General features: G+C 36.0%; 1 protein-coding gene across 2 annotated transcripts in view; it reads left to right on the top strand.

Annotated features, from left to right (window-relative positions):
* ATF6 (activating transcription factor 6) overlaps positions 1-20258 on the top strand; it is a 199724-nt gene that overhangs the window by 86076 nt on the left and 93390 nt on the right. The window contains exons 11-14 of one of the 2 annotated variants that reach the window (XM_008978232.4): positions 2981-3094; positions 4478-4577; positions 11499-11569; positions 14502-14613. In XM_008978232.4, the coding sequence (XP_008976480.2) occupies positions 2981-3094; positions 4478-4577; positions 11499-11569; positions 14502-14613 (397 nt within the window). Of the gene's footprint in view, positions 1-2980; positions 3095-4477; positions 4578-11498; positions 11570-14498; positions 14614-20258 lie in introns of both variants that reach the window. The other variant, XM_003824557.5, reaches the window with a different exon arrangement.

Raw genomic sequence — 20258 nt, 5'->3', positions numbered from 1 at the left:
GGATAAATGAGAAAGGATGGTCACCCTATATAAGATGTCACCCAGAACTGATCTTTACTCCAAGAATTCTCATTAACTCTAGCTCCCTAGCACTGTCCTTTACTTTATTTACTTTAATGATTTATTTGTTGAATTTTTTTCTCTTGGCATAAAATGTTTGCAAGCAGACTCGAACTCTGACTGTTCCTGGGCTAATGTTGGTCTAATTGTCTCCAGATTGTATGTTGGCTGATTTTCTCTCTCCTTTAACTCCACCCAATCCTTGTCCTGGTATTTCTCCTATCAGACTTTTTTTTTTTTTTTTCCAAAGAATATTTTTGGCTGATAGAACAAAGCCAGTTAGCACAGATGTGCAGAAATCATTACTAGAGTTCAGATCACAAATATATTTTCAAAAGCAGTTTTGGACTTTTCTCATCGACTACAGTGTTTGTATTTTTCTAAGTATGCAGGCATGATTTTTAAAATAATGCGTATGTCATAGATTTATAAGAAGAGGTGTTAAGCAGCCTCCTCTTAGAGGCATTCAGATTTATCAAACACAAGACAGATACTTTTTTTCCTTCTCACTCAATGCTTCATTTTAGGCTGATCCTTTTGTGTTTGCATTCATTACCTGTGCACCAACATGTCTGTTATTCCAAACAACTTAAACCTACTTAACCCTTACAGCCACAAGAGAGGACATTGAGAATATTCCTGGTGCAAGTTGCAGGGAAGAATGTTCTGTATATCCTCTGCTATTGTTTCTTTTCTCTCGTGTGTGGCATAAATAGATATCTCTAACTTTTAACTTGAAGTTAGGCTTCCACTCTGCCAAAGTTATTTCTGTTAAGGGGCCAGTGCTTTCTGCCATCTTACTTGCCCTTTCCTCAGCATTTGGCTGTGTGGGTCATTTGCTCCTTGAAAGACTTTCCTTTTGTGTTACTATGGTTTTTTAGTTTCCTTTTTTTATTGGCTGCTGCTTCACAGTAATCTTTGTGGGCTCTTTTTTTACCCAACTCTCAAAGTTTGGAACTGTAAACTTTTTTTATTTTCTTTCTGCCTAGGTGACTCATCCATAATTTCATGCACAGTTCATATCTATATGTCCTGATGACTCTCAAATTTATGTTTTCAGTCCAGACTTCTCTTCTGAGTCTCCAGAGTCACATATCCAATAGTCTCTTTGACATCTCTGTTTTAACATTTCAAACTTAACATGTGCACTGTGGAACTCAGTTCCTCTCCCTGTTTTACTTCCAACCAATTTTCTACAACTGTGTTTTTTCCTTTCCATTGCTTAAGCCAGAAATCCTGATTCCTGTCTTTCAACAAGTGTTGTTGATACTCTTCCCCAAAATTGTCTTGAATTGGTCCACTCCTCTCCGTCTCTGCTGCCACAAACCTAGTCCATGCCATCATCAGTTCTTGCCAGGATTGCCATAGCTCTTTCCTAATCAGTGTCTCAGCTTCCCCTTTTGCCTCCATTGAGTCCATTTTTGGTACCATGGCAAGGTATGAATGTAAATTGAAATATATCACTTCTTTATTTGAAACACTTTTATGACTTTTTATTACATTTAGTAATTCCTTATTTATGACCTGGTCTTTTATTATGACCTTATTATGATTCCTTTCCAGCCTCATCCTGTTCCCTCTCTACCTCCCCACTTGCTTGCAACTCTTCAGCCAGTGGTCTTTTTAAAGTTCTTTGAGCCCACCTTTCCCCCACCTGCCTCTTTTATGCCTAGAACGCTCTTACCCCAGTTTCTATAGAGGCGGCGTCTTCTCATCATTTAGGCCTTGATGTAACTACCATCTCCTTCTCGGACCATTTTATCTAAAGTATATACTACCATTGCTTTTCCATTTCAACCATTTGTTTGTTTCTTTCATAGCGCTTACCAGAGTTTGGATTATTTTATGCATTTATTTTCTTCTATTTGGTCCATCTTCCCCATTAAGGTCTTTGGGACAGAAACTTTGATTTTCTCATTCCCTACTGGATTCTCAGCACCTAGCACAATACCTGGTGCACAGTTGGTATGCGGCAAGTATTTGTTGAATGAATAAATGAAAAGTGTGAGTCTCACTATGTTCAGTTTTAGATGTTTACATGTTTTCTTTTGAGATATTAGCATATCTAGTTTTCTAAATCCAGATCATCCTATATAAAGAAATTCAAGAGAGATGCAAGTTTTGTTAGTGAGAGAGATTAAGATTGCAGACTGAAGAGCATAAATAGCAGTAATATCCCCATCTCAAATTCTAACTTTCAACTCCAGTTTTGCTCCCTACGTCACACCTTGGATATGAATTCACATGATCTACATCAGTGCGATGGCTAGGAAAGTATATATTTTTGAAGCAAATGGAGTAACTAGTTAATGTCAGTCACTCTGTTGTTTTATTAATTAGTGATTCACATTCTTCCATGATCCCATAGTTTATATTCGGCTTTTCAACTCTTTCACTTTTCTCCTGCCAAGCATTTTATGTCTCACCCTATCCTTAACACACACACACACACACACACACACACACACACACACCCCTACCTGTTTTACAGATACTATCCAGTTTTATTATCATAGAATTGTGAATGACCCCTAAACTTTAGTCTGGTCACATAATACCAGTTGATTTTCCCCTCAATTACCCCGTTATTGTGTTACTACCTCTGTACCAGCAGCATTGTGCATGTCTTAAGCTCATTGAAGACATGATGAGCCATGTGTTATTGTATTGCTTATTCCAAATTAATTGCTCAATAAATGGTGACTAGACAAATGTGAATTACCATCCTGTCTCTGTAGAAAATCAGAAAATGACATTTCATGTAAAATAAGGTTTTGTATTTTATACTTTATCTTGCAGTATATTCTGTTTACTATATTTTCGTTCCCGTGAAAAGTTAACACTAATGATGATTTTCTTATAGCAAACTTCTTAGGAATTTAAGATACAAGGAAACAAATTTTGTGCATCCATGTTTCAGATATGATCATTCTGTTTCAAATGACAAAGCCCTGATGGTGCTAACTGAAGAACCATTGCTTTACATTCCTCCACCTCCTTGTCAGCCCCTAATTAACACAACAGAGTCTCTCAGGTGAGTGTTGTAGATTATTGCAGAAACATCTGAGTTGGTTCCCATGTTTAGTTTTGGAACCTAGACAAGTAATTGGTCAGGTTCACTAAGTGACTGAGAGAATCTCTGAATTATTTGTGGATAACTGTAGGCATATTAGTTGTCCAGTTTCTCCACCAACCTCATGGAGATGGTGATGGGTCTATTTTATGTGATAGTTGCTTACTTAAATATGTCTTCTTTAAAAACTACAGAATGAAATTAATATTAAAATTTCAGGGTGTTAGGCTTACAGTTGGTAACATTCATAGCAGAAAGTACCTTTTTCTTCCAATTAGAAAGATAATAATTTGTGGGTATGTGATTCTGGAGATACTTTACCATTAGTACACACTTCTTTATCAATTTTTCCCTTGAATTTTTTTTTCCTGTGATTTTGGACCTTATCCTTAAAACCTCAAAAACTACCTCAGGTTTTTTGTGATATGTAGTAATCAACTACAGTTAAACATAGTTTAACATCTTCACAGCTGCTGTAAAAAGTAAGCAAAATAAGGGAAGTTATATATGAGCTATGCTTTTATTTCGTGTGTTGAAAAATTTGAATTTTTTTTTACCCCAGGCAATTGAGTTCATTCTTTTTCTTCTCCCAAAAGAACTTGATTTTCAAGAGGTTTTAATGCATCTATTTGTTGTTAGGGGTCCTATAACTTGTTAAGTTCTCTACAATGTGTCTCAAATGTTTGTGTTTATATAGCCCAAGAACAGAAATAGGAAATACTTTTTATTTTGTTTTACTTTATTTTATTTTTAGACAGGGTCTTGCTCTGTTGCTCAGGCTGGTGTGCAGTGGCTGGATCATAGCACACCGCTTCCCCAAACTCCCAGGCTCAACTGATCCTCTTGCCTTCGCCTCCTGAGTAGCTGGGACTACAGGCACATGCCACCATGCCCAGTTAATTTTTTAAAAAAATTTTCTGTAGAGACAGGGTCTCACTGTGTTGCCCAGGCTGATCTCAAACTCCTGGGCTCAAGCAATCTTCCCACCCCAGCCTCCCAAAGTGCTAGGATTACAGGTGTAAGCCACTGTGCCTGGCAAGGAAATACTTTTTTTGGTGGAAAAACCTTAGCATCCAGTGTTTATATTTGGGAGGTATTTAGCTGTAGTTTTCTTTGAATTTTGAATGCATGGTTGACAGGTTTACCATGTAAAAATGCATGTCTTATTAAAAACAACGTTAAGTGTCAACTTTTTCAAATCAAAAAGCAATATTGAGTCATCAGGCACTTGGAATGCTCTTTGGAACCTACAAATGATTAGATTCATTTCTACCCACAGGGTGAAACATTCATTTCTATGTTTAATTAATTTCTATGTTTAATTAATTAAACTATATTTTATAGGTTAAATCATGAACTTCGAGGATGGGTTCATAGACATGAAGTAGAAAGGACCAAGTCAAGAAGAATGACAAATAATCAACAGAAAACCCGTATTCTTCAGGTATGTTTCTGCTTGTCTTTGAACAATAGTTGGCGTATTTGTTGAAAGGCTTCTCCCAGCTGGGTTGCTGTCTTCCCTAGAAGGTTTGGTAAACTTGAGCTTTAGCCTCTTCCCACTGTCTCCTGCTGCTTCTGATGCAGCTATCATTGCCACTGAAGTCCTCCTCCCAGGTTTTATAGCACTAGTTTAGGTTTTATAGTATTAGTAGTTCCCTGATCAGGCATCGTGCTATTTCTTGCTCTCACCTTCAAATTTGCTTTCAAGCCAGGAGTTCCTATGCATGGATAGCTATATCAAATGTCTTTGTCACAATGGTATAATAAATAATACTGCTTATCTCCTCTTTTCTTAGAGCTTTTCAAAAAGAGAATGTTAAGACATGGGGCAGTTTGGAAATGAAGACATATCCATTTCTGAACTTAGACATTTACTACTATGGTTTAATGACAGGTCTTACTTAGAATCTGTTAAGTGGGGGTTCCATCTCAATGTTGTTTGCCACAAAACACCATTAAGTCATTCCATCATTCATCAAATATTTGTTGTTAGAATTTAGACTAGCAACTGGCATCTGCAAGTTCCCAATAATGAGCCAAGGACTGTTCTTGATCCTGAAATAAAGTAATGGGTATGATAAAGTCCCTACCTTAATGGAGCTTACACTCTAGTGCAGAGCTGAACAATAAGCAAATAAATAAATACACAAATACACTCAAAATTAGAGTTAAGTTCTCTAAAGAAACACAAAGCAGCATAGGAGGTTAGAATTTGAATTGAGAAATGAGTGACTAGACTGAGTGGTCAGGGAAGGCTTCTCTGAAGAAGTTCCACTTTAAGACACCATTGTTAAGGTAATTAATGCTAGCTGTTATAACAGCCCCAAAATCTCAGTAGCTTAATGGAATAAAATTTTTTCACTTGCACAAAATTTGACTTCACTTTCTAGGATTGCTTTTCTCCAAGCAGGGAGTAAGAGATCCAGGTTCCTTCTATTGTGTAGCCCCAACAACTTGAAATTCTTTGCTTCTTGCTTGAGATGTTAGGGAAGAAAGAGTTTGGTGGATTGTGCAAAACATTTTAAGAATCAGGCCTGGCTTTTAGCCAATGTTTAGTTGGCTAAAACTCTGTCACTTTGCCCAAACTACTGTTAGAAAGACTGGGATCATGTATCTTCCTGTGTGCTCGAGAAGAAGACAAGGGTTTGGTGAGAACATTGCTTTTGCCATAGGCAGAAAAGTCACTGAAATAACAATGTAAATATTTAGGGGAGGCCGGGCGCGGTGGCTCACGCCTGTAATCCCAGCACTTTGGGAGGCTGAGGCGGGTGGATCACGAGGTCAGGAGATCGAGACCATCCTGGCTAACACAGTGAAACCCCGTCTCTACTAAAAAATACAAAAAGTTAGCCAGGCGTGGTGGCGGGTGCCTGTAGTCCCAGCTACTTGGGAGGCTGAGGCAGGAGAATGGCATGAACTTGGGAGACGGAGCTTGGAGTGAGCCGAGATCGCGCAGTCCAGCCTGGGTGACGAAGCGAGACTCCGTCTAAAAAAGAAAAAAAAAAGATTTAGGGGAAAATCTGGAGAAAGAGCTTCCAGACAGAGGGAACAGCAAATGTAAAGACCCTCAGGAAGGAACATGAAGAAGCTGAGTACGACTGGAATGCAGGGGCTGAGGGGAGAGTGGTAGATGAGATTGGAGAGGCAGCAGATGTAGGCTCATAGCAAACTTCATAGGCTTTGGTGAGAACTTTGGGTTTCATCATGGGTTTGAGGGGATGCCATTGAAAGGTTTGAGTAGGGGAGTGACTTGATATGATTTATATTTTAAAAAATTAGTAGTTGCTACATAAAGTGGACCATGGTGGGGCGTATGACTGGAAGTAGGGAGACAAGTTAAGAAGCCATTTTAGTGGGCTAGGTGAGAGAAATTGTTGTGGTCCATACTGGTGTGGTAGTCGTGAAGGTGGCAGAAAGTACCTGGATGCCAAATATATTTTGAAAGTAAAGCTGATGGAAATTGTTGATATAATGATAAATCCTATGCTTAGGTACTGGATGATTGGTGATACCATTTACTGAGACCAGTACTGGGGAAGGAGCAGTTAGAGGTGGAAGTCAAGAATTTTAAGTACGTTAAGTTTGATATGGCTATTAGGCATTCAAGTGGAGAAGTCAAGTGGACAATCAAATATCTGGGTCTGGAGTTTAGGAGAGAGGTTGAAACTGGAAGTTTGTGGTGCTACTAGCTAGAGAGAAATAAAGAGGAAAGAAAACAGAGTGAGGTACCAAGTTCTGGGCCATCTCCAACATTACAGGCTGAAAGAGAAAGAGGAACCAGTACTTGAAAAGGAAGAAGAGTAGCTGGCCAGTAAAATAGGAGAAATTGTAGGGATAGTGGTGTCCCAAAATTCAAGCAAAGAAAGTTTTTAAAGAAGGGGATGTAACAGTTAATTACAGGGGCTAAGAGAGCTAAGAGATGCTGATTCAGATAAAGAGTGAGAAATTACTTTTGGAATTGACCATCAGAACTTGTTAGTGACCTTTGTGAAAGTTCTTTCATTGGAGTGGTGATGGCAAAAGCCAACTGAAGTGGATTCAGGAAAGTAATAATAGAGGAGGAAGTGAAGAAAATTATTTCAGGGTGATCCCTATACATGGGAATAGAGAAATGGAGTAGCTACAGGAGTCAAGAAAGAGTTTTATTTTTGGATGGGAAATATTTCACCAGGTTTACATGTTTACATGCTAATGGAAACATCTTAAACTATTTAATTATTTCCTGACTAATTGGAAGCAGTATGTGTTATGTTCTAAAGTACATTAAAAGGATAACAAGAAACATGGGTTTTTAACCATTATGGAACTGTTTTCATACATAAAATGAGGGCTAGTCTAGGTGAGCTCAAACTCTGACATTCTGAAATTCTGTAATTATCTACTGTGTGCTTCTCTTGGCCTCTCCAACTTTTTTCACCTACTATAGTAGGCAACTTTATTGGCTGTTAATACTAATAGAGGCTGCAGACAGTCATTAACAATGTCACATGTACCCCGAAGTCCCAAAGCTGCTTATTGGCATTGGAATGTGGAGCCTAGTACTTCAAAAATTCATGTCTGCCAAAGCCTACACATCAGCTGCTACCATGGTCAGAGGAAAAATGGACCCTGTCTCCCTTCTGCTTTCCACATCTGAAGCAAGTGCATCTTATTGGCAGAATCTAAATTATATCCAGAGTTCTGGTGGCAAAACAGTTTGAGCGATATAGGTTTCAGGCTTCCATCCTTTGCTACACAGAGGAAGAGCACAGGAGTCAGGAATAGATCATTGCCAGTAGGTAATCCCACACAGCTAGTATAATTAACTTAATGAAAAATTAGATTAAAATTCTTGCCCTAAATGCTTTTTTTTTTTTGGCCTTATCATTAGATGGAACTTGTCATGTTTTTCTTTCCTAGTCATTAAATGAATAGAGCATTTACTGTGGAAGGGGTGCTTGGTATTCTTTAATCTTAAAGGAATTCCAATGCAAGAAAAAGAATTTTGTTTTAATTTTACTGTCTTTGTTCATTTGGAGATGTGTAGTTTAAAGTCTTATTTCATTCTGTGCTATTTTGGGTACACTTCTTTCTGTAGGGAGCTTAGATATGCTCAGAAATGTGAGAATCTTAGCTACTATAGAAGGGAATGATGGGGAAGAATCTGTATTTGTCAGTAGTAAAGAAGTTCCTGGTTAGAGGAAGGAGAAGAATTATTCTGCTTTTATGCTATTGTCAATGCCAAAGCATATCAATATTTTTAAAAAATTCTGTTTCTTAGTGTAAAGAGCCTGTAACTGCTCTCCTTTTTCTTTTCTCATTTCAACCTTTTTTTCTTCCAGTTACCTCTTTCAGTTGCTAAGAGTATCCCAAACTCTTATAAAATATTCTGTAATTTTAGTGAACTGACATTTCTTTGAAATATCTGTTGTATTTAAGCATTATGTCTTATAAAATATTCTGTAATTTTAGTGAACTGACATTGTCTTATAAAATATTCCATAATTTTAATGAACTGATTTCTTTGAAATATCTGTTGTATCTAAGCAGTATGTCTTTGATTTGACTTGTCCTGTTTCGTAGTTCTACCCTCTTCCTAGGCTTTGAGTTTTTAGAAAAGGTAAAGGGGAAAATTAATGAAATATCTTTCAAAATGAAGGCAAAATAAGGACATTTTCACATAGAGAAAACCAAGGGAATTTGTCTCCAGAAGACCTGTGCTATAAGAAATGCTAAAGATATTTTTTAAAAGACTTGGGTAAATGATACCAGATAGAACCCCAGATTAGCAGGAAGGAAGAGCATCAGAATGGGCAAATATTTGGGTAAAAAGAACAGGACTTTTTAAAAAGAAACTATATTTATCTTGTGTGTGTGTATTTAAATGTCTTTAAAAGACTATTGTCTTTTTAAAGCAATAATAATAGCAATTTATTATGGGGTTTACAGCTTATATAGAAGTAAAATATAAGACAATAAGAACACAAAGTGGGGGAGGGATAAATGGAATTATACTCTTAATAAAATTTTTATGTTGTTCGAATAATATTTCAAGATTGACTGCAGTAACTGATATCAAAGTATAATCTCTAGAGCAACTACTAAAAGCTAACATAAAGAAGTACAGCTAGAGCCAGGCACGGTGGCTTGTGCCTGTAATCTCTGCTACTAGGGAGGCTGTGGCAGGAAGATTGCTTGAGTCCAGGAGTTTGAGAAGCTGCGGTGAGCTATGATCACATCATTGCTCTCCTGCCTGGGCAACAAAGCAAGACCCTGTGTCTTAAAAAGAAAAGAAAAAATATAGCTAAAAAGACAATGTAAGAAATAAAAATGGAATACTAAAAAATATGCAGTTCAATGAAAAGAAGACAGGAAAAGAGAAACACATAAAGAACAAGTAGAATAAATTAAAAATGCATACCAAGATGGTAGACTTAAATCCAACCATATTAGTAGTTAAATTCAGTGGGCTAAACACATCAATTAAAAGGAAGAAATTTTCAAACTAGATTTTTTTAAAAAGGAAAGATCCAACTGTATATTGTTTATAAGAAATAGCACTTTAAATATGAAGACACTGACAGATGGAAAATAAAGGTGAAAAAAGATGTATGCCATGCAAACATGAAGCATTAAAAAGCTGACATGGCTATATTAATCAGGAAAAGTAGACTTCCAAACAAAGGTTATTCTAAGAGACAACAAAAGAAATTTTTTATTGATAAAAGGAGCATACAAGGAAGATAAAACAATTCTAAATGTGTAGGCCCCTAATAACAAAGCTTCAACGTACACAAAGCAAAAAGTGACAGAACTTGAGAAAAAGATCTACAGCATAACTGGAGATTTTAACATCCTCTCATTTCTGTGTAAATGCCTCTCACATTTTTGTCAATTATGATCTTTTGCTAAACCCATACAGCTGAAAATGCAAAAGCTCATGACTAGTTTTTCAGAGGTTCCTTAGTTAATTGGTATAAATCTTGGATAGGTAAACGGAATATCTGTTTTCTGTTTGCCTGATATCTCTGTAACTTGGCTTTTCCTAAGGCCTACCCATTCCTTTCTGAGACTAGGGAAATAAGTCTGGCTTCTTTCAAACTTCTTTGCTCATTTCATATGGGCCAAAGTAGCACTAATCATTTAAAATTCACCAGCTAATCTGTTCATTTTCAACCTTATATTTATCAACTAGCTATAATTTAGTTTTGGTTTCATTTACTGCTTACTGGATAACTATGCCAGTAAGTATAGTATTTTATTATTTAACTGTGTTCTTATTTTCATTTTATTGGTGATTTTTTTCATTTGTTGTTAAACAGAACATTTATTGAACACCTACAATATACAAGACCCACATTAGATTTTTATAAAATGAGATCCTTGACTTGTTACAGAGCCAGAAGTGGGAACCCCTATATTCATCTCTGCATATTGGTTCCATCCACCAAACAAAATTGTTTCCTTTTCTTTTCTCCCTTAAACTTCTGTACATGCTTCTGTTTTAGCACTTATCGCATTGAATTGTTTTCCTATATCTGTCTTCCCAGTTAAACTGCGAGCTTCTTAAAGGCAGAAGTCAAATATTTAATTTTGTAGCTTGGGCACATGTAGGTGCTTTGATTACTGAAAGATGGATATATGGACACAGTAATGAACAAATGATTAAAAAATTATTTAAACCATTGTTTGACAGGGTAAGATTACTTTCTAATGTAATAGAACTTGGTAATATGCCCTTGAAGTCTGATACCCTGACAAACCGCTTCTGAAAATCAGCTTACATAACTACCAGGGAGAATAAAAAGGCATAGTGCAAAGCAAATGCTGTGTGAAAGACAGGTTTCCAGTGTAGCATATGTGGGCCACTAATGGGTGTAGATTGAACTGTTCTCTTGCCAAGAGTCATCAATAAGAACTCTTTAATGATGGCTTAGTTCATAGATGTATTTTGGCATGAAGATCTCTGTGTTTAACTCAGTAAACAATAGGATCTAGTTTCATTATGGACTTTTCATACTTCTTAGGAACTTGTCATTGGGAAGATAATTATTTTAGACAAGCATACATTGTTATATGTTCAGTAACACTAATATAGCTTGGTCATAAAATTTGTGGTGCTTGGACTAAGCTTTTGGGCTCTTTCTTTAAACTTAATGGAAAGTGCCTTAAATGCCTTAATCTCCATAAGACATTTCTCCCAGACTAGAATGGACCTAAAGAGTTCTAATATCTGTCAGTGTTTAATTATTTGAACTGAATATGTCAGAAATCTTCGCAATGGAAGTTTAACAAATTTAAGTATAGAATGAACCAGTATAGGAAGATTTCATATAATTTCGTGACACAGTATTAAACTTTTTTTTTTTTTTTTTTAATATTCCAGGGTGCTCTGGAACAGGGCTCAAATTCTCAGCTGATGGCTGTTCAATACACAGAAACCACTAGTAGTATCAGGTAAGACAGTGCAGAAGCTCTTGGCCAAGGAATTTAAAATAGCTGGTATTTTAAGAAAGTTGAAATTCACACTTCCCTTTCACCTTAAATTTGTTCTCATCTATGAGTTTTATATTAGTCATATACTCTGAGAGATATATATGTATATATATATATAACATACTACTGAGCAGTTGGAATAAAGCCAGATAATTTCAAAAGTTCAACTCTCCCAAATCCCTTAAATACAATTTTAGTCAGAATGCTGTTCCATCATAATTTTGATGAAAATCTTGAATACCCATAGCTTTCTTGCCCTTGATTTGCATCTGTTTCATGAACCTAGGGAAGGGAATGTTATTTTTTGAGTGCTCTGTACCAGGTGTCCTGCTGAGTGTTTTACATGTATTTTATCTTTAAATCCATGTAATAACTAAAAGTTTATTTTATATATAGAAAAACTGGTCAAATCATTTATTTTTTTTTGTAATTTTCAGAGTCATAAGACCTAGTGGTAGACTCAGAATTCAGATCCTAGCTGTTTTACTTACAATGCATTTTTCACTACACAATAATACTTAAGATTTTGAAAGATTTCAAAGAGAATGCTGTATCTACAGGTTTAAATGTCTTCAAAGGGAAATATAATATGGGAAGCAATATGGTGTCATGGTTAAGATGCTAGCTTTATTTGCCCTGTTGGGCAGAGTTCAAATTATAACGCTACCTCTTACTTTGCGGGCTCAAGCAGATTACATGCAATTGAAGTTTTCTCATCTACAAAATGCTGGCTGCACAGAGTTGATATAATGGTTAAATTAGATAATATATTTAGAGCACTTAGCATGGTACATAAGTGCCCCCCAAAATGGTAAATGATAATGTTGTGATGTCATTGACAACAGTATCACTGAAGTGAAATTTGAGGATCTCAGCTTCTATCTGTAGCTCTACCACACATTTGCAGTTCACTTATACGAATTTAACATTTACTTAGAATATACTGTGTGCCAGTGTTCTAGGCACTGAGAAAAAAATATAGATAGATAGATAGTAAAAATGTAAGTCAAAAGCTATTTTATTCATTATACTAATAACTGAGAATTCCTATTAAATGACAATTCCTATTAAATGACAAATTCAGCAATCATGAATGTTTAAAATCCTGAGATTGTATTATCCTGTTGAAATTGATAATTCAAATATATTTAAATAATAACTAATAATTCTCTGCTAACCAGAATATATCATTCAATTACATTTATTTTAAAAATATATCAATTTTTGGATGCATGGTTACAATGGCATGGTATTTCTTCATTAGTTAAAATGTTTTAGTGAATTACAGCCAATTTTCATTATTTGTGGATTCCATATTTGCTAATTCACCTACTAAAATCTGCTAAAATGTATTTGTAACCCCTAATATTAGCAGTGCTTTTGTCATCACTTGCAAACATGCGTAGATGCTCCCTGGTGAGGTTGAACAAGGCAGTGTTCTATCTTTTAGTCTCAGCTATGTAAACAAGGTCCTTTTCACAGTCCACATTTTTCATATTTTTGTGCTTTTTGTTGGTAATTTTGCTGTTTGAAATGGCCCCGAGGCATATTGCTGAATTGCTGTCTAGTGTTGCTAAGCCAAAGCGGGCTGTGATGTGCTGTGTGGAGAAACTACGTATGTTAGATAAGTTTCATTCAGGTATGATTTATAGTGCAGTTGGCTGTGAGTTCAAGTTAGTGAATGAATAATATATGTTAAAGAAGGTGTCTCTAAACAGAAACACATAAATAAGGTTATATATTTATCACTTAACAGAAATATTGTAACCAGAGGCTTGCAGGAACCTAACCCTGTATTTCCCCCAGGAGAATGGTTTAGGATTCACTAATTCATTGCTGGCAGTGACTTTTTAGAACATAACTATCACAAAATAGCAAGAAGCGACTATATATTCAAAATATTGTAATCAGAAATGCCCTAGTGAACAAATGGAATTATTTCAAAGAAAATTCTTATGACTCATTTATTACTTCCATTTAGGTCAGTCTTTTTCTCCTCTTAAGTTAATAATATTTGATTGATACATACAAGTTTTCTCTTTGAGGAAAAATGAGGCATTTTTACAGGATCCCTTTAACTCTTCCAGATATTGGTCCTAAACACTAGAAAATCCTGAACACATTAAGAACTCTATTAGAATCATTTGACTGTATCTTTTGGGGCATGATGTGGTTTGAGGTATTATCATTTTAGTTTTTAATTTTAGTAAGGCACATACATGGTACTTTTAATATCAATGACTAACAATTGTTGAGTGACTCCTATGGGACAGGATCCATGCTTGGCACTTGACATATATAACATCTCTAATAACAGTCCTACAAGGGTTGTGTGGTTATCTTCTTTTTATTGAGGAGGAAACAGTTTGTTCATGGAGGGCAATTTCCCCAGGAGTGCCCACTTGAGAAGTGAAGCAGGAATTCTAAACCAAGTCTGTTTGTTTTCAAATCCTAAGCTTTTTCCACCTTTTTGCACAGCCTCGTAGGCAAGCATACCTTCATATATTCGACAGGGTGGTGAAAAATGACTTTTCCTCAGATTTAATTTGTATTACTAAAAAAATTAAAAATCGTTCAAACCTATGCAGAAATCTCTCTATTTTCTGATACTTTCATTATTTTTACATGCTTTGCAATGTACTTGACCATCTAGTACATTTTAGAGCCTTGATTCAGAAATCAGAATTTTAGCATAAGTGAATGGGTTCTTATAAAATATCCTGATCCTTGGGCTTTACAAAATATTGTTATAAAAATTACTGCCAAAGTGCAACTAATATTTTGGTTGAGAGAGATTCTTAGAATTCAGACATAGCCTTAGAATGGGAAGTATTTTGGGAAAACAGGAAACTTTTTATTTTAGTAGTACCTTATATTTTTCTTACTTTAGCAGGAACTCAGGGAGTGAGCTACAAGTGTATTATGCTTCACCCAGAAGTTATCAAGACTTTTTTGAAGCCATCCGCAGAAGGGGAGACACATTTTATGTTGTGTCATTTCGAAGGGTAAGTTCATCTTCAAAGAATAGAGCAAATATTTTTGAGTGCTTGCTGTACACAAGACATTGGGCTGAATATTGTGGAAAATACAAAGATGTGAGAAATAGGAAGCAATATAAAATAAATTATGTGAGTGGAACAGTCTAAGTACTGTAATATATGCTTTACTTTGAGCTGTTGAGTATTATAAAGATGAACATGGAATTGGTGTCAGACTATGAGTTTGTATTTAGGAAATATAAACTACTTGTTGATTTTTATTGTTTGTAATCCTGATAGCCATGCTGTTTATAACAAAAGGAAAAGTAAAAACATAAAAATATTCTATTTAGGCTTTTCCTATTTAGGCTTTTAAACCAATTCCCATTTGGTTATTGAGAAACAGACTTCTGAAATGTAGGTTTGAGATGGATCATGGGCTGATTATTAGTTGTGGAATGTTTGGATCTATGTTCCTAAGAATCTCTATTCCTCTTTTATCTCTTCTTAATTAAACATTTGGTTGGTGAAGAATGTGTTAGATAATCAGTTAGCTTATGTAAAAGTAAATGTTTATACTAGCACTTTTGAATGTTATGAATGTTAGGCTAAATGGAAAAAATGCATAGCTATTTATATTTCATCTACTTTTTCTATAAAATCAAAATATTTTCTTCATAGAATTGCCACGTGAATATCTCTGTTAGAGTGCTGTAGTTAACCCGGGAGCACATGAATGAATTAGAATTCCTCAGTGGTGGTTTCTATCCCAAGCTGTTTTTTCTTTCTTTCTCTCTGTTTTTAAACAAGAGAAGGGACCTCACTGTGTTGCCCAGGCTGGACTCAAACCCCTGGGCTCAAGTGATACTGAGTAGCTGGCTTTGTTTTTTTTTTTTAAGAATACACTGGGTATGGTTAGAAGTAAGTACAGTTGACCCTTGAACAACACAAGTTTGAATGAAGCAGGTCCATTTATATGTGGATTTTTCTCAACCTTAGCAGGATGCCAAACCCACTTATATGCAGGGCCAACTTTTCACACATGTAGATTCCACAGAGCTAACTGTGGGACTTGAGTATGTACAGATTTGGAGTTGTACAGGCGGCTCTGTAACCAGTCCTCCACATATACAGAGGGACGAGTGTCTATACTAACAATAGAATGAGCAGATTCATTCTCTGATTATTACCACTCACTGTCACTGAAATTCTCAGTTAACTAGTTAATTCTTTTCCTAAGGTATAAATATCTAGCAGCTCAGGTTTTTAGGACCAGAGAACTTTGATACTTGAAAACTAGGGAGATCAAACATCTTATATATTTTCAGTTATTAATCAAACATGCTAAGAGATTTGGAACACTTTAGCCATAGCGTCTCATGATCACTGCCTTTTCACAAAATTCCCTGTGTTCACCTTACTCTATCAGACATAACTGGTATGTTTCTGTACAGGACCAGCCTCAAAGTTTCTTTTCAGCAGCAAGGGGGCAGCTGAGAACAATGTTTCCTGCAAGGCTCCAACTGTACTGGTCTATGAAAACAAAGTATTTCCCTTCCTATTGACACAATTATGTTAAAAGTAGGAGAAAAAAAGTAAACTTTTAAGAAGATTCAGTACTATGAAGAAGAAACCTGCTGGGTGTTAAAATGATTGTGTTGAAGTATATTTTATGGAAGTTACTGTAGGAGAATGTTTTTAACACTCAAATAGACAGTTTTTCTGAGGTTCAGGATAATTACTGTATCATTTGATCAAAACAGTGTAACAGGTATTAGAAGTAACACTTTGTCAAGCCATGGATTGAAGTCATGGTTAGTAATGTTTTTCTAAGGGAAGAGAACAAGTATTTTTTATAGAGAAAACAATCCTAGCTTTTTTTTTTTTTTCTTTTGAGATGGATTCTCTCTCTGTTGCCCAGGCTGGAGTGCAGTGGTGCCATCTTGGCTTACTACAACCTCCACCTCCCAGGTTCAAGTGATTCTCTTGCCTCAGCCTCCTGAATAGCTGGGACTATAGCCGCATGCCACCATGCCTGGCTAATTTTTGTGTTTTTAGTAGAGACGGGGTTTCACCATGTTGGCCGGGATGGTCTCGATCTCCTGACCTCGTGATCCACCCGCCTCGGCCTCCCAGAGTGCTGGAATTACAGGCATGAGCCACCGCGCCCAACCAATCCTAGCTTTAAACGGACTGTATTTTTATAAAAGACAGTGAATGGCGGTTTAAAAAATATATATGCATTGCATTTTTTTGCATTTGTAAAAAGTAATTTCTCATTAGTTTGCTATAAAAGTGCTGTTAGAAAATTATTGATTTCCACTCCCCCCTAGTCCCTTGATGTTCATTCAGGAAGACTGTTAGGACTGTCTCACACACAATTACTATTAGGAGTATGTCTAACATTCTGTTTGGATTTTTCATTTTCAAATTACTGATTTATCACATTTTGGTGTTTTATATCAAGGAAGAGTAAAGACAAACCTGAACTGAATTAGATAATAGTAATTAAGATAACATCCTTTTTATTTTTTTTGTTTTGTTTCAATAGTAGGGAAAAGGAAGTTAATTTTATCTTGATGACTGTAAACTATGTTATGGGACAGGAATTTCGTTCTTAAATACCTGGATTGTTCTTTTTGCTCTTGCTGAAATGAAAATGAAATAATAAATTACCTCATGCTTGGTCTTCTCTTTCATCTTTCAATATAAAATATTCTAACAGTTTCATTAAAAAGGTGAGTGGCATCATTTCTTGTGCAGAAGGATGTAGACTTTTTCTCCCACTTAGGTTCTTAATTTTATTGGCAGAAATTATTATAATTGATACTACATTGGAAATTCAGAAGAAGATTCCAGAGCCCCAGGTTTCGGCTTAGCATGAACCAGACATTTATAACGAACCCAATAAGCAAGCTATGTTATTTTATTTTATAAATGGACATGTATTTAACAAAATATTTTAATATCTAAAGATGTAGAAGTAGCCATTGACTGTCTAGTACTGTTATTTAAGCCACTCTCTCCCAAACTTACACTCCCTCACACCCTGCATTCCTGTACCTTTTAATCTCTTTACAGTTGAGCGGTTGAAATTATTTTCTCTAAAGCAGACACACTCTTGGATAACTACTGAGTTCCTGTTATAGCTCAGCAAGAAAAAATGCTTATGATCCCAGTACTCCAGACAAAGGTCCAAAGTGCTTCTGTTCTTTTGACTCTCCTTAAAGAGTTTTTACCACCAACATAGTAATCTATTCAGCTTTCTTTGCTTAGTTCCAGTTATTTGTAGCTTATTTTCCTGTAAATACTTTGCCTTTTTCTCCTCTCTTTGATTTGTTTGTTTTAGTATGATTTGGAGAGGGAGGTTGGGGAATAACTTTTTCTCAAACTTCCAAGTCACTTTGAGTGTAGAATAACTGATACATTAATAAGAAAAAAATCCAATTAAGTTTAATGCTTTTTTTGTTTGTTTGTTTGTTTTAAGAGACAAGGTCTCTGTTGCCCAGGATGGAGTGCAGTGGTACAATTATAGTTCACTTCAGCCTCCAACTCCTGAGCTCAAACAGTTCTCCTGTGTCAGTCTCCAGAGTATCTGGGACTACAGGAGAGTGCCACCACACCCAGCTAATTTTTATTTATTTTTTGTAGAGATGGGGTCTCACTTTGTTGCCCAGGCTGGTCTTGAACTCCTGGGCTCAATAATGCTTATTTTAAAAATATTTGTAGCCAGGCGCGGTGACTCAACGCCTGTAATCCCAGCACTTTGGGAGGCCGAGGTGGGCGGATCACGAGGTCAGGAGATTGAGACCATCCTGGCTAACACGGTGAAACCCTGTCTCTACTAAAAATACAAAAAAATTAGCCGGGCGTGGTGGTGGGCACCTGTAGTCCCAGCTACTCAGGAGGCTGAGGCAGGAGAATGGCGTGAACCCGGGAGGCGGAGCTTGCAGTGAGCCGAGATCGCGCCACTGCACTCCAGCCTGGGTGACAGAGTGAGACTTCATCTCAAAAAAAAAAAATGCTTTTGTATGATAGTTTATTTAGGGAGGGAGGGAGGAGGTTGATTAAATAATATAACAAAATTAATTCAAGAGCTAAGACAGAAACAAATACTCAGGAAAGCTCAAATAAAGTTAAGAAGAAGATGATTTTAAAAGGGCAGAAAAGAAACATTGAGAAGAAAGATTGGGAAATGATATTAATTTATTATTTCAATACACATTTAAATACCATCCTTACATGTAGCTGTCTCATCCACTAATATATAAGGAAAGAATTTCTTCCTGGGGCAGTTTTTCATTAAAAACAGGTTCTCTTTGAATCAGATGGCTATGAATGTCACTTTGCCGTATTATCTCTACTTGTTTAATATTTTTCTTTTGCAAATGAGATGGATGCCTACTTTGGGAACATTTTTTATTTCTATTACATTTTCTGTTTTCAGTACCTGTCTCAAATTGTAAGTAAACACGTAAAGTGTCTTTTCATCAGTTTCAAATACATACACAATATTACAGAAGAATCTGAGCTATAGCCATATGACTGTCTGAGAGATGTCTCTTTCTCCTCTCTTTCCAAGTATTTTATATATTCTAGCAATAGTACCATATTTGGGTATGCACCCCTTACTGGTCCCTTATAAAAATTATTAACACTGTCATATATATGGCATGGATTATAAGGGTAACCTTAAGTAATAGGGACTTATTATAAGTTATGTGAGATTAAAGAAGCACAGGAAACTGGCTCAGAATCCAAATAATCCCTCTGTGCTTGTGCTTCATCGGGTGGAATGTATACTAGTCTTCATGGAGAATTGGAATAGTGGTTTATTGTCATTTCTGATTTGACAGTAGTTCCAGTGATTCCACTTTAGTCTTTTTTTTTACACATTACTGATTCATACTCCTCAAACACAAAGATCTGATTGGGTAGTTCTGGTCACCATCTCTTATGCAGAGAATTACTATGGCAGCTTTGGCTTATGATCCACAGTTATTCATTTGTGACAAGAGAAAAACCTGGGGCCACTCTTCTGAGAAAATGACTTTGGTAGGCACTGGGAGCTTCATAAACTACTATACCACACAACCTGTTTTTTTTTATTATTATTCTTTTTTCCCCGTTGTTAGTAAGTGTGCATTAAATTCTTTCTTGTATTGGTTCCTAATTGTTTGATCTAAAAGGCCCATCTTCTCATCTATATGATAAGCCTTTTGAAGGCAGGAAATATCGTATGCTTTTGTGACTACCCCTGACACTCAGCAATGCCTACCACTGAGTGCTTACTGAACAGAATGGTTTTAGACATGAGCCATTGAGAGAAGTCACAGTGATGGAAGTTTGTTGTTTTTCATAATCATTTAAAAGGTTTTTTTTACATTGTTTTGCTTAAAGAAATTGGAATCTATTTTACTGATCTAAGAAGTAATATAAGCTGTGCTGAATGCCAGTAGAAAGTTTAGTTAAAGATGATCTCTGTTTTGTCCATTTATGATTTGCACTAGCCAGATATCATCAGCTTATTCTTGTCTCTGAATCTAAGCTGTAGAGCTAAATAATTCACCTGAGTGTAGTGTTTAACAGCTTTCTATGTCAGTAAGTAGAACTTTGAGATACTTGCATCTTCATTTAAAATTATTTGTTGGCAGCATTTTGGAGTAGATTGT

This window comes from Pan paniscus, chromosome 1 (assembly GCF_029289425.2).
Source record: "Pan paniscus chromosome 1, NHGRI_mPanPan1-v2.0_pri, whole genome shotgun sequence".
NCBI classification, from domain to species: Eukaryota; Metazoa; Chordata; class Mammalia; order Primates; family Hominidae; genus Pan; species Pan paniscus.
Note: the sequence above shows the minus strand (reverse complement) of the source record. Positions and strands in the feature narration are given on the sequence as shown.